Below are 19,356 nucleotides of genomic sequence, written 5' to 3' on the forward strand. Positions count from 1 at the left end.
TTTATTAGCGGTATTGTTTTTGGCTGAATAATTCCATATCAGAACAGTGCTTCAGTGAGAGGAAAATCCAAATAAAGAGACAGATTTTGAGTTATGACCTTTTAAACTGTAATATATTTGAAATATTTTTACTTATTGATTTTAGAGGAAGTGGGGCAGGTGTCGGGAGAGACAGCGAGACAGAGGGGGAGAAATATAGACTTGTTATTCTACTTATTTCTGCAGTCATTGGTTGCTTCTTGTATGTGCCCTTACCAGGGGTCAAACCCACAACCTTTAGCTACCCTGGCAGGGCTAAAACGAGTATTTTAATTTTTCAAGGGGCCCAGATGTTACAACCAGGTAGTACTCCATATCAGTGGGGATTTTTCTACAACTCAATTTTAATCTTGTAACTTCTAGCTTAAATCCTTTTGGGGGCTTCACACTGCCCCAGGATATCTAAATTCCGCTACCTGGCATTCAATGATTTCTGCATTCTGGCCCTTTCTGCTCTTCAAAATTCTTTTATTGCTTACAACTTCACATCTTCATTCCTAAACTACCCACAGGTTACTAAATTGTGCCTTGGTTCTATTTTTCCGGGCCGTGAATTTGGATGTGTTCTGCTTATAACTACACTCATTTTTGTGACAAATACCTATTCTTCCTATAGGACCCACCTCAAGCATCTCTTCTTTGCAAAGCCCTTCTTCCTAACTCTCCCTAGGGAACTAATAGCTAATAGCTTCTCCCTTTGTTGCTTTCATAGCATCTCAATTTAGTGCTGGAATTGTACTCTTGTCACTATACCAAAAGTTTCATGAAGCAAGGTTCCACATTTTATTTACCTTTGTATTTTAGTTCTTACCATAGTTCTCTGAACAGAGGACAAGTATTTACTGAATAAATAAAATGACTTCAATCCTCATTCTAACATCCCCTCTCCTGCCTGGCATGGCAATTCATCTGAACATGAATCTGACAACGTGGGGAGTTATGAAACTCTCACTAACAGGCTATTTACAAATATGGCTTGCCTTTCAGGCAACCTGCAATTTTTTGTAAGAGCTTCTTCTTGTAGCTCTATATAGGGAATTGTGGTTAACAGTTAAACTAGAGGTCACCATGACTAGCCTCTCTGGCTCTGTACTGATTTGGATGATCAGGCTCTGGTAGTGGTAGATACACTAGCAGAATTCAGCAACAAATGTGGTAGGAAGCTTGGGCTCAGGGTTTATAAGGCACAGTGGAGTCGAAGGATACTGCAAAGGATACTAGTAGTTCCTGGAGATAAATGTACAGCTACAAGGAGGGACCTCAAAAAGCCAGAATTTATTTATAAAAAATTGTGTATTATTCTTACATGTTTAAACTTCAGTCACCTTCAAAGTACTCTCCATTTGGCACAATACACCTATTGAGATGTATTTTCCACTGCTCAAAAGAGTTTTTTAACTCATCGATTTTGATGCCTTTTAGTGCTTCTGCCATTTTTTATTTTACTTCTTCCACATAGGCAAAATGTTTCCCTTTGAGGACTTCTTTTCACCCAGGGAAACAAAAAAAGTCTCTTGAGGTGAGATTGGGTGAATAGGAGCGGTGGGGTACTGGGGTCACACCATTTTTGATCAAAAACTGCTGAACACTCAGCATGGTGTGGGCAGGTGAGCCTGTAAATCACCCATCGTGAATGGGCAAATGCGTTGAAAGAGTGTTCAGAAAAAAAAAAATCACTGAAGTGGAACACAGCCTCACAACAATGCCAGCTGGTACATTGATACAGATGGGTTCCTAGAAAAATCACCTATTTGGGGGAAGCCTGTACTACTAGGAGCCCACCTTCCAGAAGATAATTCTGGGTTGTTTTTTTTTGAGTCCCCTCTCCTATAATAAGAACAGCATGGGCATATGGTGAAATAGACCAGATCAATTTACAGTCATTTCTATTTTGATCTTGTGTCATTGCAGAGATCTAACTATCTTCATTTATGACAAAATAAAAGAGAAAATGAGTATGCTTTTTACTTTTCCAAAAAAAGAGGTACTACAGATATCTTTAAAATTGGGAAAGTAAGAATTCACATATCATATAAGATGAAACCCACAGTCACACAAATGTGAGCAGATTTTTTCTTTTAGGTGTTATATACAAAAAATCAATATTAATATTAATAATATATGTCTATATTAATGATATAGTATGTATACATCATTACATTAATATAGGTGTAAGGTTCATCTATATTAATATAATGTATAGATTTCAACTTTTATAATTGTTTATTGTTGTTCAAGCACAGTTGTCTCCACTCTCCCCTCACCAGCCTCCCCCATCCCACCATACCTCCCACCCTCAATCCTACCCCTTTATAAATATGCTTTCTTAATATGATTTCATAGCAAACTATCATTAATTATATTTTTATTGTTGTTCAGTTACAGTCTTTCCCATTCCCCCCCGCAATTATTCTCTCCTGCCCTACCAACCCCACATTGATTAGATTTTAAGCTCATGTTTAGCTTATATATTTTCTCTGCAATGAAATCAATTTAAGTGAACCAGAATCCCTATCCCAGAGTTGGAAAACATAAGGTGTTATCCTTCAACTCCTTTGCCCCACAGATTACCACCTGTGAACCCTGAGAAAAAAAGGCATCTACTAACAAGAGCTCCCGGTGGCTAACCAGGCTCAAATTTAAAACAAAAACAAAAACAGGGTAGTGGCCATTTCTGCACAGGAGCCTCTCACACAAACTGAACTTCAAAGAAGCCTGAGCTGAACTGCCTTCTGGAACTGTATTTCTGCCATCTAAGCCAGCCTTTGTAAAAGTTTGCTGCAATCCTATTTTAACCAATAGAATTGAGGCTCTATTCTGACTAATCAGGCCAGTGCCTTTTGGGCCAATGAAACTTCAAGGATTCGGACCTCTCATTTGCATGAGAATGGACTCAGGAGGGATGGGGACATGGACTTCCGTCCATCTAAGCCAGTTCCCTTCCAACTTTCCCTTTCCATTGAGGACTGCAGACTGCTTCTCCCTGGCTGAGCTGAAATAGGGAAGACGTCTTGCCAGAGCAGAGTGGAGCAGACCAGTGTAGTGCAAAGCAGATCATCAAGAATCAGAGGAGAGCTGTGTAGCCGGAGAGGGGCCCAGCCTCAGGGCTGCCTGGCCCCAGTTCTGTTATATAGCCGTGCTATTTTCACAGCTGTACTGTATAACAATTGAGCTGTTTCTCACTGAATAAGGTGTTCTCCTTCACTGCACCCCAAATAATGGATTCTTGCTGTCACTGAATTGGCATCAACAGCCATCAGTTGACACACCAAAGGCCTGATAACCAATTTACCCTCTGGGGCCACAGGTATTGATTGCATTGAAGTCCCCACCTTTTCCCTAAATCAGAATCATTCTTTCAACTGGAAAATAGTCATCACTGTATCAGTCATACAATTCAGCAGTCTTTTTACTTACCACTAATAAGAATTACAGATGGCTAAAAATAAAGAAAACTTGAAAATATCTCTTTAAAAAAATCTGAGTCCTTACGATATACCAGGCATTCACATGAATTACCTTGTTTAATCCTCACAACCCTATGACAAATGCACTATCTATTATCCCCATTTTATAGATAAGAGAACTGAACCTTAGTTACTGAGAATTAAGTTACTGCTGAGCAGTCTATGACCAGTAAGTGATGACACAGGACACAAATTCTTGACTTCTACACTGACTTCCAATTAATTCATAATAATGGATAATATTTATTAAGTACTTACTATGTGCCAAGCACCTTCTCTGGTTTAACTCTTTTATTTACAAATTTTAAAAATGAAACCAAAAGATTTTAGTTGCTTGCCTCTATGTGACTAAGATAGAAGCAGAGTGGCAATAGAATTTGAAATAATGCTTTATGTTTTCACTTCTGGAACTGGGACTCTGGTCTAGCTCAAAATAATTTAATTCCGGCCTTTTAAAACTCAGGCAAAACACATTCTCTCACACCAATCTGCCTAAATTAGTCCTTGTGTATATTTTCCCCTTATGTGAGGTATGGACCTCTAGCCTTCACTTGAATAATTCCAGTGATGAGAAATTCATAACTTCTTGTGACTTATTTCACATGAATTACCAGTGGATTCACTAAAAGCTTGATATAGTTCCCTCCCTCTGGAGGTGTATATTCCCTGAAGACAGGAACCTACCTGTTGCTGCACATGGCCTGTGTACTGTTCAATGAACTCGGTGAAGCGAATATAGTCTGTGCCCAGGCGGCAGAGTCGATTCAAGACACTGGTTTCACTGGGATGGAGAAATGGGAAGTCCTGTGACACCTGTAGGAGGGAAGCAGGCTGAAAACACTGATGCCTGTAATTCACTACATGCTGGTCTTTGAGGTCCTTCAAATGTTTTGTATTATTTATCATTTCCCTTTTCAAAATGCCCATTTAAGATTGGTAAGTTCTTGATAACAAAAGAATTTTCAAACCCACTACAAAGGTGCTGTTCCCCACCCTCAACCTAATTAGTTCTTTACTGAAATAAGTGATAACACATAGTAAAACATTCAAACAATACAAAATGTTGTACATTAAAAAATAAGTCAACCTCACCCTGGCCGTGGAGCTAAGTTGGTTATAGCGTTGTCCACATACACCAGGGTTCCAGGTTCCATCCCAGGTCAGGACACATACAAGAATCAACCAATGAACCCTGGCTGTGTAGCTCAGATGGTCAGAGTATTGTCCTGATATGTCAAGGCTGTGGATTCAACCTCTAGCCAGGGACACACAAGAAGCAACCAATGAATGCATAAATAAGTGAAACAACAAATCAATGTTTCTGGCTCCCTCCCCCTCTCCCTCTAATATCAATTCAAAAAAATTTTCTAAAAAATAATCAATCAATAAATGCATCAATGTTTCTCACTTTCCCTCCCCCCTTTCTAAAATCAATAAATAAAAAAATAAAAAAAAAATAAGTCAACCTCCCCTCAGAGGCAGCTACTATACCTGTTTCTTTTTCAAAAAAATACATATTTTTAAAAATTTTATTTACTGATTTGAGAGAGAGATTGATTTGTTGTTCCACTTTTTCATGCATTCATTGTTGATTCTTATATGCACCATGACTGGGGGTTGAACCCTAAACCTTGGCATATTGTGAAAATACTCTAATCAACTGAGTCACCTGGCCAGGGCCTATCTGTTTCTTATGCAACATTTCAGAGACATTCTTTAAAGATATGAGGTTTCTTACCTGGTTGCAACAAAGCTGTCGTTAGCAAAGTCTTTAGCAAATTTCAGGAGTTTCTCAAACATATTCTTAGGATTTATAAATTCTTTATGAAATTTTAAATCTTGTTTTCATTTCAATAAAAATGTAAATAAATGTAGCATACTATAATTTGTAAAAGCACCTTATAACTGTACATATACATTTAGTATCCATATTTTTATTTGTATTTTTAATTTAAATGATAGCCAAATGATAGCTTAGTATGCCATATAAAGGTTACACAGCAGTTCAAGTAGAAAAAAGTAGTGGGAGAATATATCCATTCAACTAACTTTTTCAAAAAAATGGTGGCAAAGTATACATAAAAGTTACCATATTAGCCATTTTTAAGTGTACAATTCTTGGCATTGTGTGTTCACATTGTTGTGCTGCCATCACCACCATCCATCCATCTCCAGATAATTTTCATCTTCCCAAACCGAAACTCTGTATCCATTGTACGAAGATTCCCTATCCCCCCCCCCCCATAGCTCCTGGCAACCACCCTTCTATTTCCTCTTTATGAATTTCACTACTCTAAGTGCTTCAAATAAGTGGAATCACAATATTTGTGCTTTGTGACTGGTTTATTTCACTTAGTAGTATCTCCAAATTTCATCCATATTGTAGCATTTGTCAAAATGTCTTTCCTTTTTAGGATTGAAAACCATTGCTCTGCAGAAAGTATGCAGTATTTTCTGGTTTTGGTGGCCTTTTCGTGCATAAGTATCTGAACACCTACTCTGGCAGAAACTGTGCCAGTTGCTCTGGTACATCTATGAAGACCACTGTGATCTTTGCCCCCATGGTCAATCTGTGAGAGAGAAAGACTAGAAACAGGTAACAACAATAAATATTGTGAATTGTGGTAAATCCTATAAGGGAAATAAGTAAGTTTCTGGGATAGAGGATAATGGCATAAGGGAAGGATACATAAAAGATGGTCAGAAAAAGTTTTCTGAGGAGATGACTTTAAAGCTGAGAACTTAAGGAAGAAAATCTCTGACTGAAACTTTTTTATAAGAAAGATAGGTAGCTCTCTTTCCTGTCTCTTTTTCTTCAGGTCATAAAGCACCCACAAATACTTCTTGGGCCCTTTCCTCCTATATGCCTGGCATTGTGCTAGTTTTATAGGGGAAAATGAGTAAGAGGAATTGCTTTGATTTACAGGTTTTAGAGACTAAAGAATGTTATTTTTCTGCTCTTCCCCAGGCTATGCTGCCAATTCTCATAGGAATAGGCATGGCCTTGTCATCAGACAAAGCTATATGCAAATCTTGCTATTACCAGGACTAGCCACCATAAAATTCTCTGAGCTTCAGTTTGCTCCTTTGTATGTCAACTGGAGCTAACAATATCTAGTTACTAACTTACGGAGAGGATTAGATAACATTACTGGAAGCAGAAATGGAAAAGAGTAATTCAGATTCCTCCTCACACACTCCTGGTTACACGAAGGCCCCCCTTCCAAATTCTCCTAGTGCAGAAATTTCCTGAGAAAGGAGACATGAGAGAAACACACTCTCATTCATTTTTTCATTCAGCAAAATTGGCTGAGCCCTTATTGTATGTTAAACGCTGTGTAGTTGGTCTAGCTTTCGAAACTCAATTTAAAGCAGAGTGCCAGAGTGGAAATAGGAGAAAGTGCCTCCCTCACTTTTACATTCAGTTCCCCAGAAACTCGCTCAAACGCCTCAACTTCAGGCCGGGTCCGGGTCTCCCTCTCCCTCCCTGACGGCGGGGCCATTCTGGGTTTGCCCTGCTTTTCCCAGCCGAAGGCCAACCCTCTCACTGTGGGTTAGTCTCCCTTAGGCCCCTCCAGTCACAAGCCCAGGGACACGCCTCCCGCCCCCAAGGCCCCTGCAAACCCTGCCCCCTAGGTACGTTAGACTCCTCCCCCATGCACCGGCTCAGGTCTACCCACTCTGAGCTCGCCACTTCCCGCGCTCTGAGCTGGACAGTACCTGAAGGCCACTGCGCTTGTTCCAGGTGAAAATGGACCCTGGGTACCCGCTCAGAGCCAAGAGCAGTTCGTGGATCATTACCCCCGCGGACCTCGAGTCCCTATATGCGTCGCTCCTTCCTCCAGAGCCCTTCAAGGCAACCACAGAATCCAACGCTCCCTTCTCAACACGTGCGCAGGCCCTTGGGACCGACGGTTCCTCCTGAAGCTACGCGCCGAAACAATTGCTGCGGGAAGAGTAGACGGGAAGCGGGGAAAGGGTCGACGCGCCGCGCTCCGGAAGTAAGCCGAGCGGACTGGGCCCACCCGCTGGCTGCAGCCCAGGCTTCGCCGGAGAAGTCGCGGTGGCTGACTTTGCGCATGCGCCCTGGCGCCCCAGTCACCCGCTTGGACTTCCGGTTTGGGAGCTGGACAAGGCTAGAGAGCCCGGCTTGGGGCCGACCCCGGGTGCTTGACGCTGGCGGGTGTGAAGAGATACGAGTGGGTTGAGGGACAACCCCAAAGAGAGACATTCCCAGGGGTGGGCTGGAGGGTGCTATCCAGAACCTTAGCCCCATCGGAGGTCTGTGGAGGGCACTGTACCACGGCTCCGAGAGTGACCTGGCCGGAGGAAGCGAAGACAAAGAGGCCGAACCCCGCCACCCGCCGCTTCCTGAGCTGAGCTCCGCGCCCGCCAACTCCGCAGCACTCGGGTCTCCTGGCCAGCAGCCGAGCTCGTCCTCAGGCCACCCATTACTACTGCCCCGTCGGACTCTCTCTCCACCAACTCAGTGCGACTCTCCTCCCAAGCCCGTTTGTTCTCGCTTCAGGAGCCAAAACCAACTTCTCCCAGTCGCGAGGTTTCCCGTCAGTAGTTCCCTAATATTTGTTGAGCGGGTACTTCTGATGTAAGGAAAAGCGAAGACCCAGTTTTCAGTACTTGAGTTTTGTCTGGGGTGGGAATTGGTAGGTGTGGAGTTCGAGGGGGCAGGGCGGACGTAGAGGCCTGGGGAAGGACTGCGGAGGTACTGGGGAAGATCAGCTGCGACCCGCTGGACAGAGGCTTTTTGTTGCCTTGAGCAGGGTGGTGACTTGCCATTAGATCCTGAGCTCCAGGTCTCATGTGGTTCGAACCCACTATGCAACATTGGTCAGAGGAGCTAAATGGGGATCAGATTTGGGGGATGGGGAAGAGGAGCAGATTACTTTTTTTTCTCTCTGCTGTTTCTCCATGACACCCTGGAAAATCGCCCAGAAATGTAGCTTTTGGAAGTTTTCTCTCCATGCTCAGTTTTGGCTTTCTATCCTGAAGTTGGTGCTATCTCAGCTGGCCACATGGAGCATATATATGGGAAGTCAGGCCAGCTATGGCAGGACTTCAGATGTATGAGTATATTCCTTCTGATAGTGCTATCTCTCTCCACTCTAGGAGGAAACTCTTACAGAGAGACTCATCTGCAGGTGATCCAAGTACATGGGAAGATAGGCATGAGCCCTGGAACCCAGACCCTTATGTGGAGGAAAGCTGCTTTCTGCTGTGAATGATGGCCAAACCCACTCTGAGAGGGAATGGTACTAACTCTGAGACCTTCCAACAGCGCTTCAGGAAATTTCATTACCAGGAGGCAGCTGGTCCCCGGGAGGCTTTCAGCCAACTCTGGGAACTTTGCTGTCGGTGGCTGAGGCCGGAGATACACACCAAGGAGCAGATTGTAGAGTTGTTGGTGCTAGAGCAGTTCCTGACCATCTTACCTGGGGAGATCCAGAAGTGGGTACAGAAGCAATGTCCAGAAAGTGGAGAAGAGGCTGTGGCTCTGGTGGAAGACTTAGAAAGACAGCCTGGAAGACCTGGACGTTCGGTGAGAAGGGAGGGGGAATTAAGAAGTATGTGCCTGGGAAGGGGCAAGACTAAGGGGTCAAATGAAGGTACAGACAGATTTAAAGAGGGGTACAATGTCCCTTGGTAATGCTTATGCTGGTCCTGGAACAGGTAACTTTTTCAGGTACAGCTTATCAGGAGATGATAGCTGGGTGTTTCTTTTCCACCCTGTCATCATGAGTAAATAGATTCAGTTTTTTTATTTAATAGAGAAGAAAAGGGATTTATTTTTTAGTCTGTAGTTGGGTTTACTATTTTGATCTTTTCCTTTGGATGTTCCAGCTGCTCTAAACTAACAGTAATGGAATAAGAATGACTCTTGTTGGCTATTAACACCACCACCACTACTAGCCATGTCCCAAAAGGATAGTGGTCTTTTTGGAGGGTATTAAATAATCTCCTCTGGGAATGCCCCTCATTATAACCTTGTAGTGACAATTAATGGGGGTTGTTTCTAGGTCACAGTCTCTGTGAAGGGGCAGGAAGTGCGCTTGGAGAAGATGACACCCATGAAATCAACACAAGAGTTATTAAGTGTTCGGCAGGAGTCAGTGGAACCCCAGTCCAGGGGTGTACCCAAGAAAGAGAGGGCAAGAAGCCCAGACCTGGGACCACAGGAGCAGATGAATCCAAAGGAGAAGCTCAGACCTTTTCAAAGGAGCGGTGAGGAGTAGATTCATATGGGAAGATAGGATGCCATTCTAAGTTGGGAAGTAGTATTTGGGAATAGTGAGTGGAAAAGGGATTTCAGAATGAGTGGCAATTAGAGTATATGGTTGTTGGGGACCTTCTGAAGGCATATAGCTTAGCTCTCTGCTGCAGTGAGAATTCTTATATGTCCTCTTTTGATAAGTCTGCCAGAGGATGGTTCCCTAGTTTTTATCAGAACTGTGAGCCATTTTAGTTCCTCTTTGTAATGATGATACCAAGTATTTTCTAGATAAAAATTATTTTCTGTACTTGAAAGTACATCTTCCTTTTACTCATTTTCCTTCTCTGAAATAAACTGTATTTGTTTCTTTACATTTTTCCCCGGAAGCCCCGTTATTCAGACATACTAAGTTTTTGTTTTTTTAAGATTTTTATTTATTTTTAGAAAGAGAGGAAGAGAGGGAAACATCGATGTGTGAAACGTTGATTGATAGCTTTTCGTGTTGGTTCCCTCTTGCACACCCCCAACTGGGGGGCCTGGCCTGCAACCCAGGCATGTGTCCTGACCTGGAATCAAACCAGGACCTTTAGGTTTCCAGAACAATGCCCAACCCATTGAGCCACACCATCCAGGGCTCAGATGTACTCAGTTCTTGTTACTCTCCCATGGAAACTTTAAGTTCTCCAAATATCAATTATGGAGAATTAAGTTATATATATTATTCCAGTGACAGTCTGATAAGTTGAGGCAGAGTAAGAATTTTACTTCAGAATTTCACATTTTCTTTCAGTATAGCTCAACTAATTATTTGATGACTATTGTTCACTTTGTAATTCCCAGAACTCTCATAGCCTTCCCCATTGTCTTTGTGTGTAGTACTCTTATACGTGATTTTGTAGAGCTTGTTTTTCTACTTTCTACTCTGTTGAATTCCATATTTTATGTTTTTTTCTTCGATTATTTCTTTAACTTGTTGAGGTTGTTCTGAATTCTGATGTTAATGTCAAGATGCTAGCCGTCTCAGCCAGTTTGGGGAATGGTCTATGTTTAGTCATCCAGATACAATTCCTCAACGCCACACACAGGTTTGTAGAATGAATCAGTTTTTGAACACCTGCCATGTGCTCAACATCTTGCAAGGTATTCTGCCATAAGAAAAGATGCCTATTTTAAAGAGCTTATAATATGATTGAGAACATAACAGCAAACAAATATATGCTGAACTGTACTGAAACAATTGCTAAACAATGACTTGTTACTCAACTGTGTGAGTGCATAGAGGGTTTGGCAGAGTGGAAGATGAGGGAGGGCTATAGGGAAGGCTTCATGGGGGGGGCATTGGCAAATACAGCTTGGATTAATGGTTTAAATATGGATAGGAGGGGAAGAGTGGTATGAATGGGCAGTGCATAGTAGGCACTCAGGTTAAGGTCCAGCAGTATAGCATGTGAGCTGAGAAAGCAAGAGCCTGGAGCTAGGTAGCACAGTGACTGCTACAGTTATCTGGGTTGTGAGAAGATGAGCAGTCTAGACTTGGATAGTGGCAGTAGGAATAGGGGACATAATAAGGGAAAAAACCTTTAGAACTTGGTGGCTGTGAAGGAAACAGGAGTTGGAAGATGATTTCCCCTCTCCTCCCCGCCTCCTTGAAATCTGAGTTTAATTTTCTAGCCCCAAGTGGAGAATTCTAAGAGAGAGGAGGCAACTGTTTCCCAGCCCATGACCTGCCTACAAGTGGTCAGTGGGGCTAGGGAGCAATTTGGAACAGAATTATCTGCTCTAAACATACAACAGATCTTTTCCTCTTGTCACCCTGCTCTGGAAAATACAATTATTTCTCATTTTTTGATGTTTCATTTATTTTCCCCATTCAGCACACTGAACTTTCTGAAAATATTAGACACTTTGTTTATAAGCCTCTTGGATAAAAAAGGCAGGTCTGAACTCAGAGATTTTTTTTTTTTTAAATGATCAGTCCAGACTATGATGTCCTTTGTTTGCTTCCCTGCAAGCAGGATTTCTATTTCCTAAATCCAGTGTGGTCTCCAAGTTGGAGCAAGGAGAGCCTTGGATCCCAGATCTGGGCTCCAAGGAAAAGGAGATCCCAAGAGGCAATCTCACAGGAGACAGACAAATGCATGCTGATCTGTTACCATCCAGGAGAGAGAAAAAACGCTGGGTGGAACAGGATCACTGGGGCTTTGAGGATGAGAAGGTGGCAGGTGTGCACTGGGGCTATGAAGAGACAAGAACACTCCTTGCAATTCTTAGTCAGACAGAATTTTATGAGGCTCTCCGAAACTGTCATCGAAACAGCCAAGTATATGGGGCTGTGGCTGAGCGGCTCCGGGAGTATGGCTTCCTCCGGACCCTGGAACAGTGTCGGACCAAGTTCAAAGGCCTTCAGAAGAGCTATAGGAAAGTCAAGAATGGCCACCCACCTGAGACCTGCCCCTTCTTTGAAGAGATGGAAGCCCTGATGAGTGCTCAGGTTATTGCTCTGCCCAGTAACGGCCTGGAAGAGGCGGCCTGTCACTCTGGCTTGGCAAGCAGTGATGCTGAGACGGAGGAACCAGGTCCAGGGAGTTGGCAGCATGAGGAGGAAGCAGAAGAGGCCATGGCTGAAGAGTCTGACAGTGATGAAATGTGCCAGAAAGCCAACCCCCAGGACCCCAACAACTCGACTGCACCTGTCCTTTTCCGAAGCCAAAGTGGTAAGCTTTTCTTCTTGGGCTTTTGGAATTAGGTTTGAGGAGTTATGAGACTGGATATGGAGTCATGAAGCTTAATGTCACCTGCTAGCTTTGTCACTTAGAGAACAAAGAGGCACTTCTCAGTTCCACGTGTATTTCATTCTGTGGGAAAGTCAGTGAGATAATAAAAGTAGGGAATAATTTTAGGTATTTTAAAGAAATACACTCAGCAAATTCAAGAGAGTTCTGAAAAGGAGGATCTGTGCTTCTATTTCTTTATTAAAATGTTTTTTTCCTGATTATAAAATCATTAAAGGCTGAAAAAACTTGGTACTATTTTAAGAACTAATATTTATCAAGCACCTTTTATGAACTGGTGTTTTATCTTTTACTCCCCCAAATCTCAAAGTTAGTTTATTATAGCTTCCTTTTTACTTAGAATAGCATAGTGAAGGATTGCCCAAAGTTGGGAAAACAGTTTCTGAGTCTCTTCAATGAGATTTGCAACACATGCTGGCATTTTAAGAGGAAGAAGTCCTGCAGCAAGAAATCTTGTTTAATACTCTATGTTGAAATACTATTTGCCTGTGGAATAGTTTTGTAAGTATCTTTTATTACTGTTGATGTAATTTCTACAACCATGTTGTTATGGAAAGGGTGCCAAAGGAGCCAGGAGGCTTTGTTTCTAATCCTAACCATTAATCAGCTGAGCACCCTGGGACAGTTATCTGACCATTTCAGAGTTTGTTTTCTGAACTGTAAAATGGGGAATGGCAGAAGGACTCTATCTTTTACAGTTATAGTGAACAGTGGTTTTTTTGCTTCCATTTTTTAATTAAATATTATGTTGTTTTAGTTCTGTTCTTCCTATTGTCTACTTTTTCCTTTTTTTCCTTTTTTATTTTTTGTCCCCAGAATAAATGGAGATAAATCACAAATGTGGTACATGTGCCACCTGCTATAATTTTCACCCTTTTCCACTGCTTTTTGTCTTCCAATTCTCCCCCCTTCTTTACTTACAGTGAGTGGAGGATAATGGAGGCAATGTAATCTCCAGCTGGCTCTCAAGTGGGAGGAAGACTCTTTGAATTTCCTTTCCCTCTTCCTTGGCTACCTTCAGGGAGCAGGGTCTGTAATCGTCTTGATGAAATACTGCCCAAGTGGGACCTGCAGCACTAGCTCGTGTTCAGGCCAGGAGATGCTGTCTGCTCTGCTTCCTTCCTCTTCCTGGCTCCTGCCAGTTCTCTCCTAACGATAAGTTGCATGACTGTGAGGTCCTTTATCTTGTACCCTTTCAGGTCTTTGATGTTATTGGGCTTTTCTTTTTCTTTTTTTCTTTTTTTGAGATTGTGGCAAGTGAAGAAGGGCCATAATAGGGATTAGGCAACAGTGTGATTTTAAAAGAGATTGTTTGTTAGATTTTTGAGTCATTCTTTGGGCAATATGCACCTTTCATGATGCAGTTAATAGGATTAAGGAATTGAGGCCCTAAAGCCCCGGTATTGACATTTCTATTCTGGTGGCAGGTGTACACTGGGGCTATGAAGAGACAAAGACTTATCTTGCAATTCTTAGTGAGACTCAGTTTTACGAAGCCCTCCAGAACTGTCACCGGAACAGCCAGTTGTATGGAGCAGTGGCTCAGCGGTTATGGGAATATGGCTTCCTTAGGACACCAGAGCAATGTCGGACCAAGTTTAAAAGCCTACAAACAAGCTATCGGAAAGTCAAGAATGGCCAAGCACCAGAGACCTGTCCCTTCTTTGAAGAGATGGATGCTTTGGTGAGTGCCCACAATGCTGCCCCACCCAGTGATCTCCAGGAAGAAGACACAGCTTCTTGCCCCATGCAGGATACCAGTGAGGCAGAAGAGGCCACAGAAGATTCTGATGATGAAGAGGATACTGAGCTACCCCCAGGGGCTGTCATGACACGTGCTCCAGTCTTATTCCAGAGCCCTAGTGGTAAGATTATTTTACTTATTAGACCTAAATAGAAAAGGGGAGGCAGTGGGATTTAGGAAAAAAATAATTGGGTTGAAACCTCTACGCCCAGCTGTAATGGATTCTTCTTGTAACCACCTCTCTCTTCCCCATATCCCCTGGCTATTAAAGCATTTCAGTGAGGGGATATAAATTATTCACTTGACTTGCCTCACACAGCATCAATCCAAAGTGGTTTCAGATTTTGTAAATTTGCTATCATCTACAAATGAGCTGCTAAGTGCCTAGGTAGTTTACTACCAGGAAATCTGAAAGCTAACATTTTCTATGTACCCATAATAGGATGAAGTTGATTTTAAGAGTTCATTTTCATTAGTTTGTTCTAGTTTTAGCTTATACACCAGCTGTATATCTGCTTTATACATATATTTGAAAAGGAAGAGTAATTCTGATTTTTGAGTCATACCTGTACAAGGGTGGGCAAAAGTAGGTTAAATTACCAGCCATCATTACCTAACAGATAAATCATAAGTAAAGATATGAAATAAGATGACATATAATAATAATAATACAAGAATAAACTGTGTTTTGGCATAGTCACAACTGTAAACCTACTTTTACCCACCCCTGTATATGTATGTGAATCTAGACTCTGTTGTTTATAAGTTGAGTAACTTAGAGCAAGTTATTTAACCCTGTAAGTTTACTTATCTGTGAAGACCTACTTCAAAAGGCTGATATATGTGAAGTTCCTTAGTGAAGCACCTAGCACAATGCTTGGGCATGTCATAAGTATTCAATAAATGGCAATTTTCTTTTCCAAATGTTCTTTAGATGAATATTCTTCAAGAGTGTTTCATGGAGCATCAGTTCCGTGGGGGTAATAATATATTCCACTAAAAAATGCCTCTGGGTTTAGGAACTGCTAAATATTCCTCATGAAGGATTACAAAACATATTTACATATTTAAGGTTCTGAGATTTCATTTAACCTGATGAACTTCTATTTCACAGGACATCTCTTAAGACTTGGCTTGTAAGTAGAAATATTGCTTTAGAGGGTATATATACAGGCTGACATTCAGCATTCTTTCGTTCAGATTTAGTCTAGGAAATTAGGGATCCAAAGTTTATCTGAAATATCTGAAAATTCTATAAATTCAAACTAAAAATTTGCAAGTATCTGCAAGTTCACATTAGCCTAGGCCTGGGGAGCCTGGCATTTGGTTCTTAGAAGAATATTAAAAGCTTAGCTTGGGCATTAGAATAAGTGCTTTTAGAACATTTAGTGATTATCTTTCCATCGGCAAAGAGAATGTTTCTAATGAGGCACTTCCTAGCAAAGATCTTCTGTCAGAAGGCCTTTTGTTCTTTGAAAGACACCAAGTATTTTTCTACCCTATTTTTTTCTCAACATATATTGGAATTTGAGCAGAAGAGGACTCATATAACTCTTTTTGGATATACAAGTTTTCCAGAGTTTTCCTGGACATTCCCTTCTGATACCTTTAGTTACTGGCACAGAACATAAACTAGAATACCGTAATAGGCCTGATGACACAAAAATACAGCATTAGAAAGTGTCTTTGCTATATAAACATGATAGTTTTAAATTTGGTAGGTTTTTCTTGTTATACTGAGATTTTCTGAAGATCCTAGGTATTCAGAAAGAGAAGAATATACTAATTAGCCCTGTGTAGATGAGAAGCACATGATAGGTTATCAAATGTAAGAGGAAAACACTGGAATTTTAATAGATGGTAATTATTTAGGACCTACAACTAATTTTTATCTTTAATTATCTAATATAATACTTACTTTACCTTGGCACATAATTGAGGAAATGGATAACTTTAAAAATTCTATTCTCACATCAGGTTTTGAGGCCGGATTTAAGAATGAAGAGAATCTAAAACGGGATATTTCTGAGGAAGTGCAACTACATAGGACATTACTTGCAAGGTCTGAAAGGAAAATTGTCCGGCATCTTAATCAGGGCAAAGGCAGTAAGAGTGGATGTAGATCAGGAAGACAGTGGGAAAGGACTCCAGGGGAGAGAAGAGGAAAGCCCACACTCCCAGACAGAAGTTTATGTAAAGTTCTAAGTCATCAGAGACCTTACTTAGGAGAGAGACCCTATAAATATCTTAGATACGGCAAAAGCTTTGGTCCAAACTCCCACCTCATGCATCAGATATCCCATCAAGTGGAAAATCCATATAAATGTGCTGACTGTGGGAAAAGCTTCAGTCGGAGTGCACGCCTCATTAGACACCGGAGAATCCACACTGGAGAGAAACCATATAAATGTCTTGACTGTGGGAAAAGTTTCCGTGACAGTTCAAATTTCATCACCCATAGGAGAATCCACACAGGAGAGAAACCGTATCAATGCAGTGAGTGTGGAAAACGTTTCAATCAGAGCTCAAGCCTTATAATTCACCAGAGAACGCACACAGGAGAAAAGCCCTATCAATGTGAAGAATGTGGAAAAAGTTTCAATAACAGTTCTCATTTTAGTGCACATCGGAGGATACACACAGGAGAGAGACCCCATGTGTGTCCTGATTGTGGAAAGAGTTTTAGTAAGAGTTCTGACTTACGTGCACATCATAGAACCCACACAGGAGAGAAACCCTATGGGTGTCATGATTGTGGCAAGTGCTTCAGTAAAAGCTCTGCTTTGAATAAGCACAGAGAAATCCATACAAGAGAAAAACTTCTGACACAGCCAGTGCCTAAGTAGTAAGCCCCTGAGTATCTATAAGAAAATAAAGAGCCTCAATAAATGTTTGAAATTGTTTGAAAAAGTCTTTCAATAAGTGAGATCCATCTCCTATTCTGTGCCCAACTAGCTTAGGAAATACTCTAGGATTTACCTCACTGTTCCTGTTTCTCTTGGATCAAATTCCCAAGGCAGTCATCTTAAGGATAAAAGGAAGATTTCAGTCCATCTCCATGTCTGCATCTGAACTGACAGGTAACATCTTTTCCTTTCAGTACCTATGTTGTTTCTTAATAGAGAGGTCATAGTAGTAGATCCTATGAGTCTGACATGTACCCCTCTTTACTCATCCTGTTAAGCAGCTGCATTTTGAGTGGAAAAACCCATCACAGCAGCATTTAAGGGACAAGATGTGAGATTTCTCGTTGAGTAGGTCTAGCTCTTTATACAGTAATGGAAGTACAAAAACAAAAGGCTCTTCCTGCTCACTTAAGCCTGTGCCCAGAATGAAATACAGATGGCCCTCAACTTACAGGAGTTTGACTTTGTGATGGAGCGAATGCAACATGCCTTCAGTAGAAACCGTAGGCTAGGCTATGATGTTTGGTAGCTTTAAAGGCATTTTTGACTTACAAAATATTCAATTTATGACAGGCTTATCTGGACATAACCCCATTGTAAGTAGAGGAGCATCTGTATTTGTCATGAACTGTTCATTTACCTTGAAGGAGAGTTTAATGTCCATCTTGGTTCGGACCTATGAATCTTATCAAGAACCTAGGTGTTCTATATGGGGAAACAATGTAACCTTGTATAAATATTTAGGTGTAAACCCTGGGTTTCTTAGTTTCTTCGAAGCCCTAGAAGATCTGGAATAGAAGCATGCTACATTTACAGCTTCTAGTTTGATTTTTTTCTGTTCCATCTCATCTGAATTTCATCTGTCCATTGTGGTCCAGAAGCCCAGAGTGCAAGGCAGCTGGATGTGGTGATTGGGAAAGCAGTTAAAGCTATCAATAAGAAACTGTCTATATTCCACATACTCCAAACACCTAGTATAGTGTTCAATACCCCATGGGTGTTCAATAGTAACCTACAGTGAGCTGAAGCCACTGCCACATTGCCATGGATGGGAAAACAGACCAAGCCAACAACTCTTTACCCTAATGATGAGGACAGATTATCTTTGGTCAGTTCAGTTGCCAATACATGCACATGCATATATTCAACTGTATCCATCTATTTTTAAAAGCAGCTCTTCACACCAAAGTGTAATTTTGATCTTAAATAGTTTTGCATTCATTACCCATATATTCATAATAGTTTGGTGAGCCCTGTACAGCACAAATAGTCCCTGTCCTATACAATCTAAAATGACACTGGCATGGACAAATACTAAGTATACATGTATAGTTGCAAGTTTTAAAGTTAAGTAGTAACACTGCATAAATATCAAAGTCTGTTGCATTAGAGTTCAGAAAAATCTGGGAGGTATTCTTTATTCAGGAACGCTTTGTGAAGCAGGAAGTGTTCAAAGGAGGGAAGTGTATTGGGTAGATTAGGGTGGGATGAACGTTCAAGTGAGTGCTGAGTGGATGAGAAGTGGGAATATTGGGGAGCAAGGTGTTTTGTGCAGATAGAGCAGAGGTCAAAGGAGAAACTAAGGAAGGTTAAACAAAGCTTGGAGCAGCACAAAATCTGAGGGACACTGTGATATGGGCTGTGCCAGAGGCAGAGAATCACCTTAGCTAAAGCATGGAGTGCCAGAGGCAGATGAGGAGGTGATGCTCCCCTCATCTACAGTAATTCAGGTGCTGTGCTGTACTTACTAATAAGTAAATAGCCGGCTGGTACTGGACAAGAAGAAAGAGCAGTTATAGTGGATTAGCCCCTATGGAAGATAAGGGTCAGAAACTGCATTATCTTAAGAAGATACTTTGATTAGCAGGTCAGGAAAGGAGAGCGTGAACAGATGGCCAAGGCCTAGGCTAAGTAGCTGTTCCACATTTACACTTAATCAGAGTCCTGTGGTTAGAATGAGATCTTGGAGATGAGTGGAGAGAGAGAATATTCTGTAATTCATAGTTTACTGTTTTAGATGAGGGATTAACTAGGGTTCTGGTGTTGAGGGGTCCTAGTACAAAGAATCTAACATTTATTAGGAATTAAAGGGAGATTGTATCTCAATTATATTACCTAAACAGACAGGAAGATACAAAAAACAGAAGTCTAAAGCAATGTTTCAGGATCTGAGATGGTT

The 19,356-nt window shown here is 41.4% G+C and overlaps 3 protein-coding genes across 5 annotated transcripts in view; 1 reads left to right on the forward strand and 2 right to left on the reverse strand.

Annotated features, from left to right (window-relative positions):
• The window catches only part of TUBGCP4 (tubulin gamma complex component 4), a 35,036-nt gene extending 27,707 nt beyond the window's left edge, over positions 1-7,329 (reverse strand). For both annotated transcript variants that reach the window (XM_054565514.1, XM_054565515.1), the window contains exons 1-2: positions 7,227-7,329; positions 4,191-4,319 (exon numbers count right to left, since the gene is read on the reverse strand). In XM_054565514.1, the coding sequence (XP_054421489.1) occupies positions 4,191-4,319; positions 7,227-7,304 (207 nt within the window). In that variant the 5' untranslated portion in view covers positions 7,305-7,329. The remainder of the gene's footprint in view (positions 1-4,190; positions 4,320-7,226) is intronic.
• Positions 1-19,356, reverse strand: part of ADAL (adenosine deaminase like) — a 119,216-nt gene that overhangs the window by 78,941 nt on the left and 20,919 nt on the right. The gene's annotated exons all lie outside the window — the stretch shown is intronic.
• Positions 7,572-17,971, forward strand: ZSCAN29 (zinc finger and SCAN domain containing 29). Of its 2 annotated transcripts, none has more exons than XM_054565512.1 (6): positions 7,572-8,112; positions 8,634-9,063; positions 9,542-9,746; positions 11,751-12,449; positions 13,955-14,392; positions 16,249-17,971. In XM_054565512.1, the coding sequence occupies exons 2-6, from the start codon at positions 8,746-8,748 to the stop codon at positions 17,115-17,117; spliced, it is 2,529 nt and encodes an 842-aa protein (XP_054421487.1). In that variant the 5' UTR covers positions 7,572-8,112; positions 8,634-8,745; the 3' UTR covers positions 17,118-17,971. The 2 variants fall into 2 exon arrangements, with proteins under 2 accessions (XP_054421487.1, XP_054421486.1); XM_054565511.1 differs by having other exon boundaries at positions 7,572-8,071.

This window comes from Pteronotus mesoamericanus, unplaced genomic scaffold (genome assembly GCF_021234165.1).
Source record: "Pteronotus mesoamericanus isolate MK-2021 breed Mesoamerican mustached bat unplaced genomic scaffold, CSHL_Meso_final contig_164, whole genome shotgun sequence".
In the NCBI taxonomy this organism is placed as follows: Eukaryota; Metazoa; Chordata; class Mammalia; order Chiroptera; family Mormoopidae; genus Pteronotus; species Pteronotus mesoamericanus.

What these genes read in the sequence shown, in the direction of transcription:
- ZSCAN29 (XM_054565512.1), top strand. Translation starts at nt 8,746, where the DNA reads ATGATGGCCAAACCCACTCTGAGAGGGAATGGTACTAACTCTGAGACC. An exon ending in CCTTTTCCGAAGCCAAAGTG is followed by an intron (nt 12,450 to 13,954) that starts GTAAGCTTTTCT and finishes TTCTGGTGGCAG; the next exon opens with GTGTACACTGGGGCTATGAA. An exon ending in CTTATTCCAGAGCCCTAGTG is followed by an intron (nt 14,393 to 16,248) that starts GTAAGATTATTT and finishes TTCTCACATCAG; the next exon opens with GTTTTGAGGCCGGATTTAAG.